This window comes from Halictus rubicundus, chromosome 5 (genome assembly GCF_050948215.1).
Source record: "Halictus rubicundus isolate RS-2024b chromosome 5, iyHalRubi1_principal, whole genome shotgun sequence".
NCBI lineage: Eukaryota > Metazoa > Arthropoda > Insecta > Hymenoptera > Halictidae > Halictus > Halictus rubicundus.
The window spans coordinates 12,304,227-12,329,673 of record NC_135153.1 but is presented as its reverse complement, the minus strand read 5'-3'; the positions used below and the strand labels follow the sequence as shown (position 1 = coordinate 12,329,673).

The 25,447-nt window shown below is 48.2% G+C and overlaps 1 protein-coding gene across 4 annotated transcripts in view; it reads left to right on the top strand.

Moving 5' to 3' along the window:
• Msi (RNA-binding protein musashi) overlaps positions 1-25,447 on the top strand; it is a 182,859-nt gene that overhangs the window by 81,693 nt on the left and 75,719 nt on the right. For all 4 annotated transcript variants that reach the window (XR_013082325.1, XR_013082324.1, XR_013082326.1 and 1 more), the window contains one exon: positions 4,785-4,906. Coding sequence is in view for 1 of the 4 variants with exons in the window: in XM_076788437.1 (XP_076644552.1) it covers positions 4,851-4,906 (56 nt within the window). In the remaining 3 variants the exon portion in view is untranslated. The remainder of the gene's footprint in view (positions 1-4,784; positions 4,907-25,447) is intronic.

The window sequence follows — 25,447 nt, the reverse complement described above, 5'->3', positions numbered from 1 at the left end:
CGAGCGGCCGATCGACGAGCCGTCGCGGAAACAAAGAAATCCCCGTCTCGCCGTCCGCGGGAAGATAGCGGCAGGGGGACGCGAAATGCGAAACGCGAATCGCTCGTCGTCGTTATCAGCGATGCGCGAGCCGTCAAACAATGGCGGCAGACAATGCCGGCGATCGATGACAACGGATTTCGTGGCTGTCGCTTTCTCCGGGCCGTGGTGCCGGTGTTCTAGTCGAGTCGAGTCGAGCCGCGGCGTGTGTGTCCCCTCGTTTCTCGCGTTTCCAGCATTTTCCCCGGCGTTTCCCGATGTTCCCGCTAATTAGCGGCGTTCGAGACTTCGAGCCTCTCGTTTTCACGAAAAGCCGTCGACTCCTCGAGATCCGAGCTTTTGAATAGCCTCGATCCAGGATCGATACACGAGCGACAGCTTACAACGAAATATATTGGATCGTCTCCGTAAATCGTGGCGCTTTTTCACGCTGTAAATTTTACTTGCGTTCACTTTTAATCATTGATGTGTTATCCGGCGTTTTCAGTTTGACGTTTTGAAAAATCTCTCCCTCGAACGAAGCTTTTAATATCGAACTGCGTGAGCCGATGATTTTCGTTCATTGGAAACTCGGTTTGGAGTGAAATAAAAAATTTTTTTTACGTATTTTGGTTCGATGGACTCTTGGTTCATAAATTTAGAAAATTTTACTTCCGTTTGTCGCCTCCTCGCACCCAAATGTTTCCTGTATGTATGCTACATTCTTTCTAAATTCATGTACTGCTCAAAATGAATTTCTTTGCTCGTTTCACTAATTCTTTGACTATTTTTAAGTGGGAAAGATTGTTTTAAATGCTTAGATTAATCCTGTAAAAATACAGCGCAAATAAAATATGGACGTAGACCGCGGATTTTTACGCAAAATGAATCTAACTGTAAAAAGTGGGAGCAGACAGTTATACTTCTTCTGAAAAATTTTAATGGGTTGAGAATAATGCAATCTATACACGTTTCTATTTTGCATTACGATAAACAAGATCGGTAATTTTAGTAACAAGTAGACTGCGTATCTTCATGCAAAATAAAAATTTGCTGCAATTCCAAGGGACTGGAGCCAGACAGTTCGTTCCTACTCTAGCAATTTCAAGGAGAATAATAGATTAGCGTTCTGAAATTATCTTAGCCTTTCCTCCGTTTTAAATTGCATTGTACTCGCCATGAATGCATAAACTCGGCAGTATAGTAATAAGGAACAGGAGAGCGCAGAACGACCAAACAGAATCGTACGGGTAACAAACCCGCTCGCAATTTCCACTGTAAACGCGGCCGTATACTCAGCTATTTTCCGATAATTGTTTCCTTTCCGTATCAAAGAGATTAATACAGTGTTATTAACAAATGTTGCGTCGGTCGTGTTCGCAAGCAACGGGCGGTTCAGCAAACATGTAATCGCGCGAATTCGATACACGTAATTATCCAGAGCCGATACTTTTACGCTCGGCCCCCGGTTCTATCTGCAGCGTGCCGTTTCCCAAGTTAATGTTCTGTAATAATTCATTCGCTGTGGAGCAAAGGGTTCTTTGTGCTTGCCAGCGAAAAAGAGCCGGTCGGTTTCCTAGCGATTCGGAAATTTTTCACCGGATCGATGATGGCGGCCGCGGGCCCGGCACGGTGCACTCGAAATGATCGCAACTGGGTCAACGGGCGATAATTTACACGGAGAGCTAATCAAGGATTCATCCTGTTCCCGAGGAGAAGACGGTCCCACCGACTGCTATGAAATTCTGCGTAACTCGGAGATGATCCGTTCATTATCACGCGGAACGGAGCAATCGGCCAAATAATTTTCTCATTAGCCGGTTAATTTGGATCGCGCCGAGAAACATTCCAGCTCCTACGGAATTTGCATACAGCCCTCGCGAGCGAGCTTTGAGCTCCTCTCTCTCTCACTCTCTCACGGAACTCTCGAGCTCTCGAGCTTTCCCTCGAGTTACGAGGCCTCGCGGAAATGTTTATGCAAAACCGTCGTCTCAGCCATTATTTATCGCGGCGGTGTCGGCGCTCGCCGAGGTGTATATCACCGCCTCTCCTCTTTTTAAGGAAACGGCAATTACGGGAACGCTGAATATTAACACTGTTGGACTCGAGACCCGTTCAGACGCGAACGAGTCTCGGGGAATCGGTATCGGTCGATTTTCGCGTCGGGACGGAATCTCGTTACGATTTTAACGCGATATCGACCGGCTCCGAACCAGGAACAATGGACCGTACACGAGACCTGCCCGGAGCATCGCCGAGAAAGCAGTTTCCCTCGGTAACAATCCTCTTCTCCCTCTCTTTCTCTCTTCCGCTCTGGCACCGCGTTTCCTTCTTCCATCTACAATATTTTTCCACGCAAGTCTTGGCCTCTCGCTCGTCAACCGTTTCCACGGTTGCTATGCTCCTCTTCGACGATCCTGTTCCGTGTTTTCGCTTAGAATCGATTCTGATCGTTAGAATCGACAGCGAGCTTTTCTGCGAATCTTCTCGGGCTCCAGTTTGTGCGACTATGAGACTGCGAATCTTTACGCAAAAGGAAAAAGTTCTGCTTCGATTACAGGGCACTGGAGCCGAATAGAAATTGGTATACAGGTAACCCTCCTATAACACGGTAGATAGGTTCCTAAGAAAATGCCGTGTTGTATGAGACCCAGAACCAGTACAAAAAGGGGGGTTACGTACAGGTAGCGAAACCGTGTTATAAGATGCCGTGTTGTAGAAGGGTTACCTGTATTTAATCCCTTAGCTTGTAATGACGTGTCAGAGACGCGGTAAGTCTACCGGACCAAACATAAACAAGTCGTATCTGAGACGTGATGTGCTGACCGGGCCAAACATCAACAAGACCCGTCGGAGACATGGTGGGGCGGCCGTGACAAATGTAAACAAAACGTCTCAGAGACGTTGTAGAGTATCTAGAACAGACATGTATATACAAATCATAGGACGTCTGCGATTTGCACAACTTCGAACGCTCAGCCAAACCGTGAATGTCCCGACGCGTGACCGACCTTGTTGTGGTTTATGGCACGCGCTATTGGAAGTTAAATCGTAAAGGCAAGGGGTTAATCATTCTAATAAGTTGATAGTTAGACTGCGGATTACTGGAGCTTCGAGCGTATTTGTACGTTCCAGTGTCTACATGAGGGTTAGGCAGTAGATGCTCATTGTCCTTGGGGGTTTGAAATCGACGCTAACCACCCCTCTCGCAGTAAGTCCTGGTCCTCGTCGAGGTCCCCATCGTCGCTAGATCCGCTCGAATCAATGATTCAGCTCGAGGTTCTTTTTTAGGCGCCGCTGATAATGATACACGCGCTCGGCAGGAACTTACGCGTGTAACGAATCCACTGGCGGGGCTGTTTCGGTCGGATAAAGGGCTGACAGGGGATGAAGAAGGATAGCGAACCAACCACCGAGGTGGTACAGTGGATGAAGGAACGCGACGAGACGAGCCAAGGGACGAAGGAGACCGAGCGAATCGCGGATGGCTAAAGAACTAGGGGCGGGGGAGAGGATAGAATGAAAGTAGGCGAGAGGAACGGTTCGGGAAAAGGGATGGAGGAAGCGACTGATAGGGAGGAAGGGGGTGGGGACCGGGCTGAGAGAGTCTGGTGGGAGTCCATTAACGAGTGCCGTTTTCATACCTCTTCTATGCCACCCCCTAACCACCCTCTCTCTCTCTCTCTCTCTTTCTCTTTCTGGTTCAGTGTCGGTCTCTTGGTCTCGCTCTCGGCAGCCGCTCCTCACCCTCTTATCTCGTCTCTCTTGCTGTTTGAAAGAGCACCTACCAGCACAATAGATCGTTCATTACCGATACCGGGTGCCGGTGCGACGCAGACCCGACCGAAAGTAGAAAGATAATAATGCGAGAAAGGAAGAGCGTTGAAGGCGCGCGCGCAAGAGAGAGAGAGAGAGAGGGAACTGCTCTCGCCTCTCTCTCTCTCTCTCTCTCTCCGCGAGTATTTCCACGAGACCACGGTTCGACGCGGTAAATGGAGAGAATGTATCGCGAAGCGGATTCCGCGGCCCACCCGTTCTTCTCGCTTCTTCCCTAACGAACCGCCCGGCTGCATACGAGGTGGCCTGGAAGTCCGGAAGGACACGCCCCTAACTCGCAACTTTTACAATTAGCCCGGCACACACCTGGAAACTCCTGCCTCTTCTCAAGAAGCTTTTAGAAGACTGGCTTCTTGACTCCGGCAAATCTTTTGATGCAGGGTTGCAGTTAGGCTCAATTGACACTAGAACCACCCGAACCAGTCGAAATGACTGGTCCCTGATTTTTTCTATCACAATTACTGAAACTATGAGAATGTTTTCATCAGAAATTTCTGAATGAACTTCTTTATCGAAGCACTTGTTAGGATAAAATTGGTGTGAGGTTTGAATAAATCTAATCTTGTCGTTATCACAAAGCGATATAGATGTATTTGTTACGCGGTAGTTCTAGCGAAGTTCGGTAGTTGAAATTAACTAATAAAATTATATTGTTTCTGCAAGCCTCGCATGACAGCCATAGATCCGTTTCAGTCTTTAACAACATGAGCATTGGCTCTTCATCTAACATCAGTTGAATGACCCATGGTACAAGAATGTGCTGGAGAACATAATCTGTTCCTATTTCTGGCAACCTAGCTAGACAAAATTTTGCGATCTGCGTACCACCCTGTTTCTGGAATTAACGATTTCGGAGACACCCGTTGGGTGGCTCGTGGAGCCCCGAAGGGAGCAGCAAGATTTAATGGCTGGGTCTTTTGCGTTTCCAGGGACGCGTCGCAGCACTAAGGAGCACCGGAAGTGACAGGACGGACAGGGCGCAGCCGCGACCACCGATGGCGGCCGCGAGCTTTCCACCGAACTTCTCGAACGTCGGCATCCTGGAGAACTGGTAAGTCACTTTACGATAACGGGCTGTCTCGCGTCCTTCGATCACTCGCCGGTAGTAGAAGCCTCTTAAAAGTCGCGTACTCTTTCTCTCTCTCTCTCTCTCTATCTTTCTCTTTCTCTCTGAAAACCTTCGCGAAACCTGGTTGCCACGGAATTCGTAGCGACCTATCAGGCGAACCGTGTGCAGACCGCTTGATCATCTCGCGGAGAAAAGATCCAAGCCGATCCGCTCGAGATCCGTACGTTGGATCCTCGCGTTGATCCACCCCGTGCCTTGTAGCGTCGAGAACCCTCTGCGACACGTTGGATCCTGGTGAATCGCATGCGAACCCGCCGTTTCACTGAAATGATATGATTTTCGATAATGCTGGTTTACCTTGATTTGTTGGGTGGTTCTTCGGCCAAGGTCGTTTGAAGGTCGCGACTAGACTAAATGCGGATTTTGCGCATTTACAACGAGAATGAGTCAGTGGGAAAGAATTGAAAAATGTCAATGAAAAAGAAAGAATGACATTTCTATTGGGCTTCTGTGTTTTAGAATATTTATTTTGCATAAAAATCCGCGGTCTAGTCATGACATTGTGAGTAATAATAATATTATTGAATTCGACTTGACACCGGATATTTAGGGCTCTGATCTCGTCTAGCATTTTCGAAGTAGACACTTTTTGATAATTTTCAAAATCTCAGGCTTTGAAGGGGTGGAAACGCTATGGAACCAACAGTATACACAAGATGATCTTGAAGAACATGTTCTCCAGCCTTCCTCGAGACTGAAATTGAGCATGTATCATCTTCATATTCAAAGACACTGTCTTCTCTGTAGATCCGGGACTGGCATTTAAGGGCCCAATCTATTCTAGCATTTTTTGATGATCTCGGAGATCTCCTGTGTTTGAATGGAGCAGATCCACGGGATCCAACGTGTCAGCCTGGCCGAATGCGCCCGGTGCCGTGTGTCAAAGCGTCCCGTAGTGTCCCGTTGGAAGCTTCGTTGGACGTAGATCTGTCCTGAGTAGTGCATGCAATGTTGTGTGTAAGAAGAGGAGGAATCCCATGGCGATTTTCTACGGTTTTCGGGGGAGACCCTCCTCTCTCGACCTAGAGAAACATCCGCGCTTCGAGAATCCGTCGAGGAAACGGACAGGAAGACAGCCGAGTCGCTGACAAGATTTACTAGAGGGTTAATCGATTCTCCTGCCGCGACATTCGTCACCGGTCGGACGATACTACTCCTCGGACATCGATTTCTACTTCGCTCCCTAATTTTTGTGTGCACCCCTGTCGCGATGCAATTATCCTCGGCCGGACGAAATTCTTGATCCGAAGCCAAAAGTTGTCTTTGATCGATCCGCGCCAGGGATTCCCAACGAGACCAGCGAAGTTTTGATACCCGGCTCGGGAAACGCTGACGATAATTATCGACGACCCTTAAACTTTGTTACCTTCTTTGATCGACTCCTCGACGAGGGAGGGCTCGACACGAGGACTCGACTGTCGCGGCAGGAGGTGATCTCCATCTGACAGTTTAGCCACTGAATAACTAACAGATCCATTTGAACGTCAAGTGGTAGGGTAAGGGGTCTAAGGGAGTACAGTGTATTCTCGATATATGTCAACGACACGGCTCTACGCGATATTTGTCACCAACACGGATCGTCCAGGAGACATACATTAGCCGTGTTATGTTTACGTCGTGGCCCCTCACGGGGTATACCCCGCGGCAGTGGGGATAATTCCGCGACGTTTATCATCCAGGCCTCGCCGACATATATAGAGAAATCACTGTATTCTGGTTTTCCATTTTCAAATCGCCTCTTTTCGCTGAAATAACTCGTGCAATTGTAATTATTTTTACTTAGCAAAAATCACACACGCACCTCGAATACCAATAAATACGTATGCAAAATCCTAATGCAAAGGGTTCAATAGTTTCTCAGACAAAATTCATGGAAAAACCTGAGTACTCTGCGTCTAACATAACCGTGTCCCTCAGTCGTGAGATTTATTATTTTAAGGGTGTCTTTCAAACTGGATAGATATCCGTGGAACATTTTACTAAGACAAACGAGTGTCTGGCTCTCTCTCCCAGAGTTAGCGGTCTCTTTGGACGAGCAATGGAAATTGGTTCGAAGACGGGTTCCCGTGGGTTGGCAGTTTCGGGCATTGTCGACGCGAATCTGGGCACACCATCCGAATCCACCTTGGAGATGGCCTCGCGCGGCCAGAAAATAGCGGAAGCGTCGGTGGAGAGAGGCATAATGGGCCAAAGAAAGCGGGCACGAGCCATTGTTGCGCGTAACGAAAAGCCCGAAATACGTTTCAAAGAGGGCGAAACACGTTCCCCGCGCACGGTAATTGGCGCGGACCGAATTTCGGCCAGGTCGCCGGGATCTTTCCGCGGCTTTTCTCTGCACGGATGAACCGCAGCGGTGTAATTCCGCGATAAAAAGGCTGCTTCGGGTTTTCTTGCGGACGGAAAGCCGAATCTCTTCTGACGCCTACTTATTCAAACCCTTCATCCCTTTAACACCACCACTGTCCGAGCTAACACCAGAAACGAGCATTAAAACGTCAACGATATACGTACACTACTTTATAATAATATCAAGATTGAAATCTCTCGGGTGAGATCAATATATGATCGAGGAAGTTTATTAATAACAAATATTTGTTCCATTACAAAATTTGTATTTAATCGATTACTAAACATTTAAATATTATATGTGGAAATCGTTTCGTATGAATGAAATGAAAATATTCGGAGACGGAAGAAAAATTTAGTTTTAGAATGAAAATAACGCCGAGTGCAAAGGGCTAAGCTGTTTCTCGTGGAAACATTTTTAGAGTTTTAATAATTATGCGTAGACTATATATGCTTCAATTCTTTTAATCCGTTGTTTCAAATTGCAGCTACACAATCACGCCATAAAAATATAATAAAATCCGGTTTTATGCAAAATTAAAATCGTCCGTATTAACTGCAAGATGTATGAGCTACCTGGATATTTATTTCTTTTCTTAATCATTTTAATGGGTTCGAAATAATACAACAGTACGTTGAAATTCCTCGAATATTTCCACTGTTTTTTCATTTAATCTACCCATTTCCATCGTAAACGCATCAAATCCGCAGTCTACGTATGCTATTTGCGCATTTAAAGTAGCCTTTTTGTAACGAGTTTGTCAAATAGCCTCCAGGATTAATTCCTCCGTAAAAATTCAATTTCACGGCAAACACGACGAAGCTGCAGTTCAGAACTGGCGAAAGATTAAACGAATTTATTATTTTCGATCCGCTACAATTGCTATCAAAAGCGAAACATTCCCGAGCGACTGTCTTGCAGCAGACACCTTTTTATTTTCTAATAAAGATCCGCAGTCTGTTGTTGCTATAGAAGGCGGAACATAGTGATTTCCAGGCCCCGACAGGGTCCGCCACCTACGGAAATCGTTCCATCATGAGTCCGCCGTTCGATTTTTCAAAGTCCTGGTTCCAATCTCGGACAATCGAGAGACGTCTCGAGCTTGGACGTCGAGTCCCCCTCCCGCGGCAAGGGGTTTGCAGTCGATACGAGGAACAAAGTGAAGACGGACAATGCGTGATCGTTGCCAGCCCTGTGAACGCGCCCCCCACGAGAAAGGTCGGACGCGAGTTCGGTCGGATAAAAAACTAGGGCTCTCTTTCTCTTTTTCTCTCCCTCTCCGGCCCCCACACCCCCTCTCCGCCGAATGTACCGCTCGCGAACTTTTTGATTAAAGCCCCCTTTTCAAGGGAAGCGCGTCGCAATTTTACAAACGGAGCCGCTCCCTTTTTTTTCGCGCTCCTCCTCGACAGGACAGGCAGGAAGCCGCGATTAACTCTTTCTTCGCAGACTTCCTTTGTTCCTGACCTACGCAGCGCGCGCGCGCGCGCTCGCCGGGATTCGGTGAATCGAACGAGGAAAACGGTAATCATGCTCTCGCTCTTGCGAGTGGCCGCGCGTGGGACGAGCTCTCGATCGTGATTCCCGAACCGTGACTATACCAGCCCTTTTCTACCCGGGCCCGGATTATAGTAATTTATGCGTCTCTCTTGTGCGTCGAGAAACAGGGAGACGATGGTAGGCTCGCGTGACTTGGCTCCGGGATTTAGTGGCGCAGGATCGACGCAACTCCCTCAAAAATTCAGGAAAAGTGTCGCTAGGTATGTCCGAATCTTTCTTAACACTAAACCTATCAAGCAGAGAACATATGAAAGCGAAACATCTTATAGGAGGGGGAAGATTGAATTTACTTAAACTTTGTACGATTTTCATTATAATATGTGCTTAAGTAAAGAAGTTAATTCAGTAATTTCCTATGAAAATGTTTTTATAATTTCAATAATTGTGAAATTGAAAACAGGCCATTTTGACCGTGGTAGGTTTAGTGTTAATAACATTGGCGGTATTGGATCCACGTGAAATGCAATATAAAGCCAAAGTGACTTAAAGTACTTGACAGTAGAAGTCCAGTGAAAGCCCTTCTAATTATTGTCCTCAACCGTTATTATCACCGTATTTTTATTACAAATGGTAATGAAAAATAATTTTGACGTATTCTTCTATTTAATTTATACAGTGGAAAGTAGTGTAGAAATGTTTGATCTTCTGAAAGGAGAATTTCTGAAAGAAGCAGCTAGCTCGTATAAAATGGTGTAAAGACATTTCTGATGCTGTTTATTTATTAAAATTACTGTCAAGCGTGAACCCGTAGCTTGAAAGCCAACTCTCAATTAATCATAATTTCCTTCTGTTCCCCGTGCAAATGAAACTCCAGAAATGATAAAACGATGTTCTGTGGACCACTGTGCTCAGCTAGTGCGCCACAACTTTCAGCTTCCGCCGCCAGAGGGCTACGCACATAACTTTTTCTCGCTGCTAAACATGATCGTTGATCCCCACATGTACTGGACGTCCACGTGCCTACAGCGGGATGAAATATTCCCGTTCTTTATGGGCTATCTTTTTATTTCCACGTTCCTTCTCGTTTTGTGGTTGGCTCTTTATTCGTTGTTCTTCTTTCTCCCTCTTTCTTTCTCCTTTTGTGTATCTGTTTCATTGGAAGAAGGGAGTAGTAAATTCTAGTTACACAAACAGATTTTGATGAAACTTTATCTGGGAGGAGAGATAGTGCTGAAAAGAATATTTTGTTCAACAATGGTCTATATTTTAGCAGCCCCCAATGTTAACGTTTGAAAACATTTTTCGAGATATCTGAGAGAGTACACGACATAAAACAATAGAATTTTTTGGATTTGGTGTTCTTGAATACAGAATTTAGTTGCTTAAAACATTTGCAAGAACAATAATTTGTTCAAGTAATTTTATACTTTGTTGTGCTATGGTTCTTTTTCTCACTGGTAACCTACTTTTCGTGTGTCTTTTAACTTAACAATAATTGTTAAACAAACAAGTGTTTCTTCTACTTTCTTGTAGATCTCCTGGTACTAAGATTTGTAGATAACAGTATCAACTTTTGCAGGATTTTTCACTACAATAATGTGTCAGAGGTTGGTTGTACTAACGTAGTCTCGTCGCTCCTCGATCTCTTCCATTCTACTTCGTCGGAAAAGCTAGCTTTGAAGAGATCACAGTGACTCTTCATTGTAAATTGTTTCCTTTTCGCTAGAATAATTAGATTCCGTACTTTTCACTGAGGAGATCCTCGAATGGCATCAAAAGTGGAGATAGAAGAATAGACGTCTTGTGTCTCTCCGTGTACTCGGTAGGCGTTGTCCCTCGGTCCAACAGAGCGAGAGAATACTTACGTCAACGCCTCTACACTTTATCATTTACTTGAAAAGCGTGTTGGGCCCGGCCGCGCACCATTCTGCCGTTTTACCGGGGAAATTATTTCGTTACATTTTTCATTCGCGGCTCTCTCTCTCTCTCTCTCTCTCTCTCTCTCGCAGTCTCGCTTAACGATTCCTTTTATGAGGCCGCGAGAGCGAAGCGGTCCCAGTGAAGTGCTATTCAAAAATTCGTATTAGATCCTCGTTAATCGAACGTATCAATCATACGCGGATAGAGAGAGAGAGAGAGAGAGAGAGAGAGAGAGATTAACGGAGATTCGTTTGTGGTCGGGGTATATCCGCGGCCGATAATTCTGATCGAATTCTCTGGCTGTAGCGGTCATAATTCACTGCTAAACGGACACGATAATAAGCTCAATTACCCGTTATTAACTGTTCTCTGTCGGATGGACTCTCGGTCGGCGGTGGGTCGCCACTTTGTTGTGTTCTCGAGGCAGCTGTCGTCGACGCGACTATTTTCGTGGATTCATTCAGGAAGGAGGGGACACTGTCTCGATCCCTGTCAACGGTGGGTACGCGAACGCGGCGGTGGCTGGTGCTAAATCGTTTTACGAGTACACGGCAGGTGCAGCGGCCCACGCGACGAGAATTCGGCGCCTGGAATTACGTGGGTGGCGGCTAAAATCTTCTAATGTCAACCCGTCCCGGTTGTTTACGTTGCAGACCTGTTTTCCTCGCGACACGCGACACGAAACGTATTACAACTCGCCAGAAGTTGTCTATAGATGCACGAGACCGCAATCGCGTCCGGTTTCATAAAGCTTATAGTCGACTACTGCGCACGATCAAACGCATCCTCAACGTCGGCCCGGCGATGATACATCGTCCGTCGGGAACTGTTTTGCTTCTGTTACAATCATTTTTCCTGGCTATCTACAAATTCTGGAAAGCGAACGGATAATATTCTGACCTCCCGTAATTGGTTTTGAAATGTTCCTCGGAGTCACTGATACCCATATCGTCCCCGTCGGGTTAAGCCGAATTTGATGAAATGATTGGCAGAAATGACAAAATGCGGGATCGTTAAGAATGCCTGTCTCTCCCGGATATTTCGCGAAGGTCTGCGGGATATGCGACATCGTTTCTGTGTCGTGGTGGCGTTATCGTGAATATTGCACGGCGGGGATGCGCGCGGCCATAATCCTTGGAAAGCGGCTCAGCGTTCGGCAGATCGACCGGCAACGTACAACGATAGGCTTCGTCGATGCTTTCGAGATACGGATCGCATCGCGACTGCTTCTCGTCGACCTCGGCAAACAACGGACGCGATTTCATCCTTCGAAGCTTCTCCGTTTCCTACCTCCGTGCGTGTATTATACCTACTCCGTTTTCTTTCTTTTTTTTTTTTTCTAATCGTAACAAGCGCAATATCGTTCCGAGGTATTCGATCGAAGAGTAATATCGAAGAAATTTGGAAGAATGCGATAATCCGCGAGCCACGCCGCCTGCATCCATAGTGTCGGTGGTTGTGTCGAAGGAATGAAAAAAATTCCCGATAGTTGGACCCGCGCTGCAACAGCCGCCGCGGAGCCCCGCGTTTTAATTACAGCCCGCTCGCACGCGCGCGCGCCCGCGCGTCGCGATTCCGACGAAATACCCGAGAAGCTGACTCGCAATTTTTCCCGCGTAACAGTAAGGCGGAGCGGCGAGGGAGAGGGAGAGAGAGAGAGAGAGAGAGAGAGAGAGAGAGAGAGAAAGACCTCGCTGACCTAAAATACGACGCGATGCACCGGTGAACGCTCCACGATGAACCCTGCGACACGAATGCGCCGAGCTACGGCGCCACCCGTCAATGTCCGCGATCGATCAACATTCTTATTGTTCGGCTGGGTTCCTGCACGCGTTCTGTCGTACGCGCATTTTATCTTAGCACCGCAAAACTTGGCACTGCTCTCTAATTTTGTTCTTCGTCCAAGAGGAGAACGCAGGAAATTTGACACAGGGGGTATCTCCGAGACCCTAGTCTTAACACCGGCATAGTACGGATTATCCCGTGTCGCATTCCAAAATGATTATTTCATGCGCGCAGGAACGATAAGCCGCGCAGCAGACGCGCGTCATCCGATTTGGAAACGCGCACGTGCGAAAATCGATTCCACGGGAGGCTCGAGCTGTGTGCGGACGAAAGTGATTTTCGGTTCAGAGACGCTTCTCTCCAGGCTGGAGAAGTAGCTCACCGATCTGGAATATGACTGGCGCGCTGTGCGATAATTACGGTGCAGCGTTTCCGAGTCCGCGAGAGGGTGCTCGATCCTCGAGCGGAAGAGGAGCATATCGCCAGTCTCAATTACGTTCGGAGAGTAACAAGTACGGGCGACGCGCACGCTCGTGCCGGATGAATTGCAGAATAACGAAATTAATTACATTATAATTACAAGGGGTAGTAGGCAGCGGCGATAATAAGCGCCGAGCGTGCACTCGGCGCAATCGATGATCGATCACCGGAACTGTTCCAGTTTCGCCGGGCACTCGACGTGTGCCCGCCCGGCGATCTGTTCTTCCGACCGATAAAGTTTAATAACTTCGAACAACAGAGGAGCAGGCCGCCTTGTACGTGCCGCGATTCCGTGTCGAGTGGAACCCGTGACGCGACGCATCGGCGACGATCAATCGGACCGCGATTCGAAAGAACACCCGCGCCGGCAATTAAACCAATCGAAATTTATCGGGAACCAAGATCCGCGAGAGTCTGCCTGTCTCGCATCCATCACGCGAGTCGCGATCAATTAAAATCCTGCTGGAAAGCCACTACAGTTTTAGATGATTGATAAGGACCGTTCGGTTTGGCAAAAATATCGAGCACTCGTGCCAAAAGTGTTCCGTTATTTGTAGTCTTGATGGAAGTTCTCGAACACTTCCTGACGACAGAGTATCTTCCACACTTCACGATCTTCATGCAAAGTAAAAATTGTTTATATCAATTGCAAGCACTTGGTGCCAAGGAGAATTTTTTTTTCCTTTCTTCGGAAAGGTATTGTGAATACTAGGGGTGTGCGAGAACCCGAAATATCGAGTCGGGTCGGGAACACGAAATTTTTCGGGTTCGGGACGGGTACCCGAAAATTTCGGGATCCTCGAAAGTGTCGGGATTCCCTAACGAATCGTGAATTATTTTCAAGAGTGTCACATGTTATATTCTCGAAATTTTCGGAAACTCGACCCGACCCGACCTCTTCCCGACTCGTCCCGACCATCGGGTTCCCGAAATTTCGGGATCTCGCACACCCATAGTAAATACTTTTTGGATCCACTGTATTGCGGCCCGAGGTGCAGTCCCAAGTAAGTTGTAAATTTTGCTTAGACGATATAACAACAAAGTACGCTAGTAAATCGGATGTCCCTTCGAATTGTGTTCGCTTACTGGATTTGTCTTTTCCCCGAGTTCGTCGGAAGTACGTAGGTTTCAATAGGGCAGAGAGTGTCGCGGTCCGATTAGAATCGCGCGAAAGGTATCCAGCGGATCTGGGAAATTCAGTTTTCCCACCGATGGAAAATAGGTTGGAGGAAGAGAGGCCCCGATAAGGCTCGACGAGATACGGGAAAGACGCGAGAGCAAGGATTCATCGTGGCGAAACGGGCCACTGTGTTTACGAAACCATGATTCTTCCGGTCCCGGGGGAGTTGTAAAGGCGGTTCGCAGCCTCGTAAGAGCAGCTCTTCTCGTTGAAACGCGTTGCCCTGCCACGCTGCCGCGATTTCGCCCGAGCAAATAGACGATACTGAATTATAAAGGCCGCCCGGTGGCTGATGCTGATGTCGGCGCTGCTCTCGTACTCTTCGACGCTCCTTTCTCCCGCGAGCGATAACGATAACTCGCCCGCGGAATTAAACAGCCGAAATTGCGTCGCTCGCTTCCTGCTTCCCTTTCTTTCATCGACCAACTTTCGCGATTTCGCACAAACGATTCCGTACGCATCGAACGGTCTGCACTTTACTGTAGCTTCGCGGCACTTGTTAATTTTCCCGAATTCACCAGATTGTTCGAGGCAATTTTTGTTGAACAAGTTTCCCTCACTTATTATGTTTTTAGTGTAATTAATCAAGGCTTGCTCTATTAACCCTAGCACTCCCAAGCCTCGAGTTCACTCACTCACACTCTTTTCCACGCATTTCTCCAAAAAAAAAGAATTGTTTTTTAAAGTTTTGTAATATTTAAGCGTGTGATACCTTATGACCATTTTATTTTGTATTTAGATGTACACAGTGATTTCTCTATATTGAGAGCTTGGCTTAGTTTCCAAGATACAGTGGTTTCTCTATATTCGTCGCGAAGGTCTGGCTGATAAACGTCGCGGAATTATTCCCTCTACCGCGGGGTATACTACTCGGGGTATACTACCTCGAGAAGCCTCGGACGCCGAGGAGTGTAAACATAACACGGCTCGGGTATGTCCCCTAGCCGATACACGACGCTGGCAAGACTGGTTGTTGACATATCGAGAACTCGCTGTATTTATAAAATAGAAAATAGGTATAATTCACTTCTCTCAGAATGAATATTCTGATTATGAAGGTAGGTAAATATCTCGATGTAAAACGATTCGTATGCAACGCTATTTATCGTAGGAATCAGTTTATTCGACAAATTCTGGACTGAAATTGTTGCTAAACTATTTCCTCGGAGCTCTATTCCTTGATGGAAGGAATCGGCAAATTCACTTTGGCGAGTTCCGAGTCCAAATTGACTTTCTGCGCGGCAACTTGACGAGGGCCACTGTAAGTCGCGTACACACGGTAAATTATGAGGACCGTTTACCGTGTTAATTAATTGCCGGGCATGCCGTTCGTCGACGGTGGCTCTCGCGCACCGAGACCGTCGAAAGATCGTCCGTCGCCAATGTCATGGGATTCCGGTTGATTTTTCAAATGGAAAAATTGAAAAGCTCGGAAAAGGTTCGTGACGGGGGTGGAGGAGGGCAGGAGAAGGGAGAGGGTGGATTCGAGCTAGGAGAAGCTGAAAGCGAGCGAAATTCAACCGCTGGAATATACTATATCCTGAGACCTGGCGACACGCTCGAATTAACGTCTGCACGGATGGCTTGCTTTCTCTGCGTGATCCCCGTTCCTCTCCGTTTACCGCGGAAATGCGAGTTTAAAGAGTGCATTCGTGCCATCAAGTCGACTATAAATAGGCGGCCGGCAGACATTTCACCGATAACGCTCGCTTCCCCTCCTGGATATGTCTCTGTCGTCCGTGAGACCGTAATACGTTCGTCGTTTGCGAATAAATCGTCGAGAAAATAGGGACGGGAACGGCGGGGAGGGCAGGAAAGAAGGAGCGCGAGTCGACCGCGAACGCGAATCGAATCGCGCGAGTCACCACTCGCATCGATCGGTCGCGTTTCGAGCCCCGAAACAATCGATGCGACCAGTTTTCGCTTTCTAACGACGACTATTCACATAGTCGCGCTGTCCCCCCATTTGCGCGACGTTGCGGGGAGGGGGGGGGGGGGGTAGCGATCATTCTGCGTGCATGACGTCCCAGGGTGACCAGATTTTCAGTCACCTTTCTAATTCCGATTTTTCTCGCAGTCGAGGCTTCGACTCCGCCGACGATTCTTCGATCGGAATGACCCCGGGGGCTGTCGATACTGGTTCCGGTGTCCGATAAGGGTAACGAAGACCCGTACTTTTGTCGTGCGAGGAGAATACTACTCTCTCGCTCGCTCTCATCGTCTCGCGTTCCTTCTCTCTCTCTCTCTCTCTCTCTCTCTTACTCTTTCTTCGCCTCCTCTGTTCCGCCGGTTCCCTTCTCGTCCTTCTCGGTCTCGTTCTCGAACTCCATTCGGTCGGCCTATTCTTTCTTCTCTGCCTATTTCCTTTTCCTCTTCCTCTGCCCCCACCCCTCTCCCTCTCACTCCGCTCCGTCGTCTCCGCGAGTCTCTAGGCCTCCTCGAATCGATACCGTATCAAGCTCGAAACGGGGCCGGAGAGTCGATGGTACGACAGGGTTTTGGTAACGATCTCGTCGCGCGATATACCTGCCAGGATATCCCGGACCGACACCGACTCTGTTCACGCGATTCTGCGTCCTCCCGCGCCAGACCAACGTCGCGTCCGATGCACCTTGTCTTCTTCGTCATCGACGATCGAGCTTCCCCAGCTTCGCTCCGAAAGCCACCAAATGAGACCTAAATGCAAAAACAATCGGTACATTACCCCAGCATAAACCATTGCAAATTTAACCATTTTCATACGTCCGTAGCGTGAGCGAGTTTGCAAAAGTTGTTGCCATTTTGCAGTATTTCTGTCTCAAATAGACCGCCGACTTCGTGCGCAAAGTCGTTCTTAAACATTGTCGTATCGTTTTCGACGTTTTAAGATAAGTGAACGAAATAACTTAAACCATTTTTATTTGACGTAAATATCTGTTTTGTCATAATGAACATTCTAGTCACGAACTACTCCCTCGCCTTTGATCTCGCGGCGCAGTCGATAAAAATGTGTACTCTGCATGAAGAACGTGATTTATTGCCGCATTTATTACGATCTTGATAGCCCGAAGCTCGATACAATGAAAAACTGAATCCGGCTCATAAAAGAGCAAATTTTTACTCGATTCTAAGCGACGTGCATTTGCATGGAAATGCGCAGCTTGTTTATCGTTATTGATTCCCTTCCGCACCGTACAACGAAGGTATCAGACTGCCTGGCTATTGATCAAATAAATCAAGTACAAATTGGTTAACGCTTGTAGGACGGAGCCCGGGTACACCTCGACCCAGTATGTTAAAGGCTAGCCATTCGTTTCCGGTTGATGAGTTTCAATCAAAAGTTGTGCAGTTGATCGAAATAAGCAGGCCATTGGATCTATGTAATATACATTAAAAATATATTTGCAAAAATTGATAAATAACTGTCTAAATTTCACACCCTCCGCACACTGGACTATTTTTTTACCGTTTTCGGCTCTCAAAAAATCTGAAAAAATTCTAGGATATTTCTTCGAGTTTCCTGTCCTAGGAAAATTTCAAAAAATTCTGGAATACGTATTGAAGTCTCTAATCGCTGGAACGTCGAACGTTTGAAGCATTAAAAATTCAATATTGAAAAGAAAGGAACTCAAACGGAGAAATTTTCGCCGAAACAACTAAGTGTGCCCGCGGAGGGTTAAAACGTCGAATCGGCGACCTTGTCGCCGACGAGCATCGCGCGTTCGGATGCCGGCGCGCGCGTCTGAGAAACTGTTTCGAGCGCCAGCCCGAAAGTCGGCCAAGATTTCGTTCGCCGGGAGTTTCTGTTCGCCGTATAATTTCGCCGGATAGAAAAGGGAAGAGGGCGTGGTGGATGCAAACGGCGAACGGTAAGCAGTAAATCGCGGAATGGCGGCGGGGATAGGAATCGTTCTCGCGCACGCATTCTCGTCACGACGACGTGCACCGGCTGGCACGGCGGACTGCCGCCGCGCCAGACACAAACCGTACTTTACTACTTACGGCCCAACCCCCACGGCTTCGTTTGCTTCCTTTCGTCTCTTCTTCCTCCGTTCCCTTCTTACTTCCCTCCGGCAGCCACCGCGGAACACATACTTAACCCATTTAGGCGAGGAATGCCCGCGCAATCGAGTTCCCTCTCCGCGCTTCATTCTGCGCGCTGTGGTTTCCTAATTGGAGACCACTTGGTAATCGCCAACGCTGCCGGTGAAACCTATTTTTTGAAGTATCAATTGATCTAACACGTAATCCCCAACGCGACGTGTGAAATTCGTGTTCTAAATCACCGATCGATCCAACGTCGTTTTCCTCGAAAAATTGGTTGACCAAAGACGAGGCTGCGGGAGCTGTGCTGTGCTCCTGTGATAGCGTCAGGGGTAGCAGGAATACTGTTCTCGCCACCGAGTCTTTCGATTCGGTGGAATCTTATCGGAACGACTCCCGCGCCGTGATTCGCCGCCCATGGAAGATACATGCGCTTCCCGGGGGTTCGTCACGAGGAAACGTTGCCTGAAACTTGTACGAGATGAAGCCCCGATGTATTCTCCTTTTATGAGACTCTGTAGATCCGTGGTTTACGTCATACGACGTAATCTCGCGTCCCGTTTCTCGGGTAAATAACGAGCCTCGCGAGTACCAGTGGAGAGATGATATTTTTTCTTAAATAAAACTTGAAATTGCCTTTCACTGAGGAAATATCTTGCCTATGATCGCTGGCAAATCGTGATTCACTTTTGAGCAGATGCCACGATTGGGTAACAGCAACGACTTGTCCTGGGACTGCTTTACGGTGCCCTTAAGGGTCAAGTTTGGCGACAAATTACGTTAAACATGCTAACTTGTGACACTGTAAATTCAGTATTGACGGGCACAGAAGACTATCCGTCTTGATTCCTCGGTGCAAAGTGTTCCAAGTAGGCGGGGCCTTGGTGGGAGTGGCCTAAGGAGGCGTGGCCTCGCTGCTCTCGATTTCAATGCAGCCGAAACAGTGCTCTTTGAGGCAGTATATCCTAAACTCTGTATGGTATAAAAATCTAGCTTTGACAGACCACAGTTTTGGGACTCTTATGCCCTCAGTAGACGTGGCCTCAGTGAGAGTGGTTTAGGTAGGCGTACTTTCGTTGCTCTTGACTTTAAAGAAGCGTGAGCAGTGATCAAGAGTCGGTCCTCATAATCTGTGTTCATGGCTACCCTAAACTCAGCACCCCTAAAATCCGCGATACTTTGAAATTTCCTAAGTAGGCGTGGCTTAGCTGCTCCCGAAAGAGCCACAGGACAACCTGTGTTCCCGCCTGGAAAGTTCGCAATGAACACATCGTTTTAAAATATTTTTCCCATTCTCTCGAACATTGTATTCTATTCAGCCAGTTTCGTCCGACTCGTTCGGCTCGCAGTTTCGGTCCCGCGAGCGAGAGCGAGTTTACGCGCGGTAAATCGCAGGATTTATGGCAACGAGAAATTTATAGATTCAATTTCCGTGATATTTAAACGGCCGCGCGAAGCCGCTTAGAATTCGTAGCGAAGCCTGCTGCTTAATCGCGACTCCCGACCGTACGGAAACTGCTGCAACGTTGCTAGCTGCATAGCCGCCCATTCTTTTCCGCGGCCGTAACCATTTCAGTTTTGACGTAATCGGTATTCTTCGCGCGTTTCCTCGAACCTGGAAGACTCCGACCGGTTTTTTCACAGAGGAAGGACCTGGTGCAACTTCGATTTAAAATTAATATCTGCGATCACGTGCCGAAGATTTCACGACGACTTATGTCCTCAAAGTTGTCCTGCAGAAACACCTAATATTTTTTCATACGATCTATAGATACTTGTAACAAACTGTATATACTTAATTTAACCCTTTCCACTCGGCGCTATTCTAATTCTGAAACCAAATTTTTCTTCCGCCTTAGAATATTTTCATTTCATTCATACGAAACTGATCCGATTTCCACGTATAATGTTTAAATGTTTAGTAGTCTATTAAATACAAATTTCGTAATGTGACAAATATTTTGTAATAATTTTTGTAATTTCTTTGAAATAATGTCACAACAAATTTTTAGTGGTGTTTCAGAGTCACCACTCGAGTTGACACACGTTGACTGCTAGGGTACTTTTCAGGATTCCGGAGTGAAAATCCAATTTAATTTAATCGTCCTCGCAAAGGATTTTTCTTCTTAAATAATTTCTCGTTTTAGACGCGAATGTCATTTCTTAATGCAAAAAATATTATTCATCATATTATGGCAAGTAAACAAACTACGAGATAACTCGTAGTTGCCAGTCAACGTGTTCACCCTTTGCACTCGAAGATATTTTCACTCCAAAACGGAACAATTCTGCCGACCTAGAATATTTCCCTTCTATATTTTTTTGTTCATGTTACACATACGAAAATGGCGCAATTTACTCGTACAATACGGAAGTGTTTAGTAATTTACTAAATGCAAACAAATTCAATAATCTAACAAATATTTTGAATAACGATACAGCAATTTTTAGTGTCGCCTTCGAGCGCTAAGGGTTAAACTACGTCCACTAAAATAAGATTTCTCAGAACCTTGAACCAAAGTCGTTGAGTCGCGTAAGGCCTCTTGATTTCCTCCCGACTCGAGGCATCGGTTACACAATTAATTCTCTCTCGGGTGTCAATTTTTTCCCAATCTACAGTATCACGAAATTCGATGTTCGATCTCTGCCAGATCGTTTCGTCTGGCGTTCGCCGCGAAGGCTCATTGAAATCGGAGTCGTCCGATCGCGGGGCTTCCCCCGTTAGGCGAAAAGATTCAGCGTCGTTGAAAGCAGCCGCGAATCGATTGCCGGAGGTGGTCCCACGGCGTCTAATTCGATGAAATTCCCTGCTGGTCGATGCTCGGAGGCCGCTCCCGCTGTTCTCGCGGTGAATTCCTCGCGACAGCTACCGATTCGAGGCGTTTAACGGGCCCTCGGATGTCTGTTCGACGGAATCAATTACAGCATAGTTCGTTAGCTCGATCCGCGACGTTTGCTCCCCAAGGAGAAAGAGAGTGGGCGAAGGAGGATGAGGGGAGGAAGGAGGGTGGGAGGCCAGGACTGGTGAGCGAGTCGCGTCGTGCAAATTCAATTTGCGTAATAAAATCGCGCGTCTCGTGGCGGTTGTTCGGCCGGTGGAAGTCACGGAAAGGAGCGAGGCCGAGAGGGATAGGTTTCAACCGGCGGCGACGATGGAAGCACCGCAAGTGTCTCCCGTGCTCTCTCCCCTGATACAGTGTCTTCCCTCCTCGGCGGTTCGGGTTACTCGGACGAGAGGAAGTCCGAGAGAGCACTTCCTGCTTTTTGTCTTCACCCGATCCTGCTGGAAGGCGTACGGAACCGGCCGAGCGTATGTACGCGGTGTCGAACGTTCCACCGATTCAGCCGATCCCCTTACGCGTCGATTCCATCGACGTTTACGCGATAGTTCGCGGAATAACAGCCTCAGAGTTTCTAGAAACTAGGAAGCCTGTTGATTTTAGACTGCGAAATCGACTGCTAAAAATTTGACGCAGCCCCCCCCCCCCGTGTACAGAGTGTTGTCGCCGTGCTGAATATCGTTTCGATATTTCCGGGTACTAGCGCGCCGCCTATCTACATCGATATTCGCAATATTCGGCAGAGCCAATATTCGCAATTCGCGATTCGCACGGAACTGCCTACAAAGCGTGGGTGGCCCGTTTTTCGCTCGCGGATACGATGCACGAAAATACGGAATAATCCGGACGGCGTGCGCGTGTACCTTGAGGATGAATTTCATCTGGGCCGCGCGACAGGTAGCTATAACAGCTGTCTGAGGAAATAGAGTGTCGCTGTTGGAACGACACTATCTGCCGGCTACAATGCGCGAGACACAAAGAAACCCTCGAGCAGCACTTTAAAATGGCCCTTCAGTTCAGATATTGCGTCCAAGCGCGTGCTTCGCGCGCGGAAGCTCGTTTTGATAAACAGGAGGTTCTGCTGCGAGTCTAGGTGAACCCTAGTGCGTTATGCCACCACTGGTCGGAGTCTAAAAGCAGTCTTAGAGGCACAGAGCAGTGCCCGGACGGAGTGAAAGGCTCGGCTTCCAGGAATCGGCGGGGAACCTGACCGTCTATCAATCGCGGGGTAAAAGTGCGTCCACCGAGTGGGGTCTGGTTTGTATCTTTGGATCGAGCATCGATCAAATGTCGGGACAGACGTCGAGGCACGCGCGAGTGAATCATCGTGCGCGATAACGTGTTTTCCCCCTCTGGTGTTTTCGTTGGTTGGTTGTCGCGGTGCGCGACGCACGCACGCAGCCACGCACGACACGACGCGCCGAGGTGTGTACGGCGTGCACGCACGCTCCGCGTCGAACACCGCCCGACACATTTACCTTGGGTCGAGCGAAACGCGCGCGTCCAGAATCTGGCAACGACTTGGAGGCCGGCCAGCTCGGTCTCGATCCTGACCTGCCCCGCTCGCGTTCCACCGCGTAATTCCCGAGCAAAAAGAGAGTGAGAGAGAGAGACGGCTGTGTCACGCTCCGCGGGCAAGGAATTAGGCGGGCTGGCTCCCGGGAAAAAATGCAACCGCGATTACGTTCACGATTTAGTAGCAGCGCGGAGCTCTCGCGAGACACCGTTTCAGCCGATTGGTCGCCGCTGCAGGCGTCCCTAAAACCGCGGTTCACTGCAGAAGTTAGGTTCTTCTGTCGATGGTTTCGATCGCCGGGGAATTTCTGGTCAGCGATCGTATCGAACAAAGATACTCGAGCGGGCTAATTCGAAAAGTTTGTGCCAGGCCGTTCCGAAAGTTTCCCGAGCCGCGGAAGAGCTGAACCCCGGGATCCGTTCCGGCCGGGGATGAAACTGCAGCTACCTCCTGTTTCGATGATTTTACGAATATGTTACAAATCTGAACATTTTGATCAACTTTTGCAGAGATTTCTCTATATACGTCGCCAAGACTTGGGTGGTAAATTTCGCGGAGTTATCCCCACTACTGGGGGGCCCACGAAGCTCGAGAGGCCTCGGACGCCGAGGAGTGTAAACGTGTCTCCTGGACGCTGGCAAGACCCGTGTTGTGGACATATATCGAGAAATCGCTGTGCTCGCGAAAAAATCTCGGTACCGGTATAGGTTCGGGCTGAGTTGGGTAGCTGTTCTGCAGGTTCGCCCAGCACAGTGATTGCCTCTGTCTCCGCACACGGGACACGGTCGTGCGTCGCGCGAGAATCGATCGGTTGCGTAACCCGCGTTTATCCGGTTCCGCGCCGATTTCCTCATCGAGCCCACGCGTCCCTTTGTGCGCTCTATGCACACGTGTCCGCGGACCGCCTGCGCGTTCCCGATCGTTTCTGCGGCGGGACGTGTTGGTCGCGACCCACGATTTCCCGTGAAAGATAGGCTCTCTCGAGTGGGCACGTTTTCGGGAGATGGAGAGGAACGCACGCGACAGAAGCGTCGAGAGGCGGTACGTGTTATCAATTAGGATCCTTGATCCTTTCCGCCTCCGGCCATGTAATTCGCTGCACGAACACGAGAACCCTCGTCGAATCGAGTGGTCCTCTCGTAGAAAGGGCTTCGGTGAAGTAGCAGAACCCGCGGTTTCGTGTAGCCACGTTCGCGCTCTGGATACAAACGGTATCCCGGTCTCGTACCGTCTCGCCTGGTCCTTGGAAAGACCGCCGTCCGACGTGTCTGCCTCGGTGCCAACGAAGAATAAAATGGAACAAAGTATCGTGTAAGCCGGGAGTGGCCGGTAAGCCCTCTCTGCACCGAGGGCACACTCTGTTTCGCGTTGAAGGTTCATGGCAAATAGCGTCGGGCAAAGAGATAGGAGACCGTGTCTGGTGTAAACTCCGCGTCCCCTCACAATTCAGCTACGAAAACCACGATGCTTGTCCTTTTTGTGTATCTAAAGTGCCCCGAGGAGGCGTGGCTAGTCCTGTTTAGGCGTGGTCTGTCCTGTGGAGGCGTAGCTCATTTTGTGTAGGCAATGTCTATCTTGTGGAGGTGTGGCTTGTTTTGTTTAGACGGTACCTGACCTCTGCAAGTGTGACTCAGTTTATGTAGACGAGGAGACGAGGTCTATGTTGTGAAGTGGGACCCGTCTTGTGTAGGCATGAACTATCCGGTGGAGGCGTGGTCTGTTGTTCGCAAGCGTAGCTTGTCCAGTGGGGTTGTGACCTGTGCTGATTCAACCATCGTATGACCTGTGAAAAATCGAAAATTTGTTCTCCGTGTTATAATTAGGATTGGGTATGGCAGTGGATATTGATATATTTCGCCGTAGTGTTACTTTAGAAACGTGTTGAAGCTCTTTGAACGTCTGACTAGGACAATGTGTGTAAGTAGTCCAGACGCGTGTCAGTGTTGTGGATATAATTGTACAGATCTCGTTGAACAGGCATTACGTTAATTTCTACCTTATCGATGGGTAACTTACGGTTACTAATATATATATATATATACAACACTCCGTTGCAATATTGGATGAAAAATGTGCAACTACATTAACTGTTTTTGCGAACGTGTGACACCAAAGGTCGTCGAATCCAGAACCCGCAGCCTAGGTTCAAATTCGGTCAGTACACTCGGATTAGAGCCGATGTTGCGGGCAGGTACCGGCTACTCGAGGCGGCTAGTTCTAATCGATAGGATTAGCTTCTATCGCAGTTGACTCTGCGAAGACACGGGAAAAGGGCTAACCGTCGAGTTTGCATTCTACACGAACAATCTACACAACGTCTGACCGCATATCATTCCTGTGCTATAAAAAAAAGACAATTCCCATTAAAAGATCATGTAAAGAGTTTTATTCAAATGTCGATTGCTGCGTATTCTACACCACCATTACAACGTTCTCATAAAAAATCCTCCCCGAACCCCAGTTTTAAAAATTGCATCCCCTCAAAGGTTAACCGTCCCCGTCTGAAAATCGCATTCTCCACAGCAAACCCCACATGGTCAGCCCCACGGGGTGGCAACTGCACCGGACTACTTTCGAGTGCAGTAATTGAATGTCGCAGACAAACAGAACTATTTAAGCAGAAAACACGTCGGACCGGCGGCGTTGCACCGTGACAAAGGCGGTCGTGCAGTAGCGTGGCTGCACCGGTGTGTCCGTATAGTACGCGTCTCGGCCACGTTCGCATAGGGGTGCGCTCGCGACTCCCTCCAGGTGTCCCAACCTAACCTACCCCTACTTCGTATCCCTCGGTTCGGGCAATCTGCTCTCTCCGTGTCCCCCTTGCCCCGCCATTCTCCGGCGAGGACCTTTGGTTCTGGTTCCAGCCGCGTCC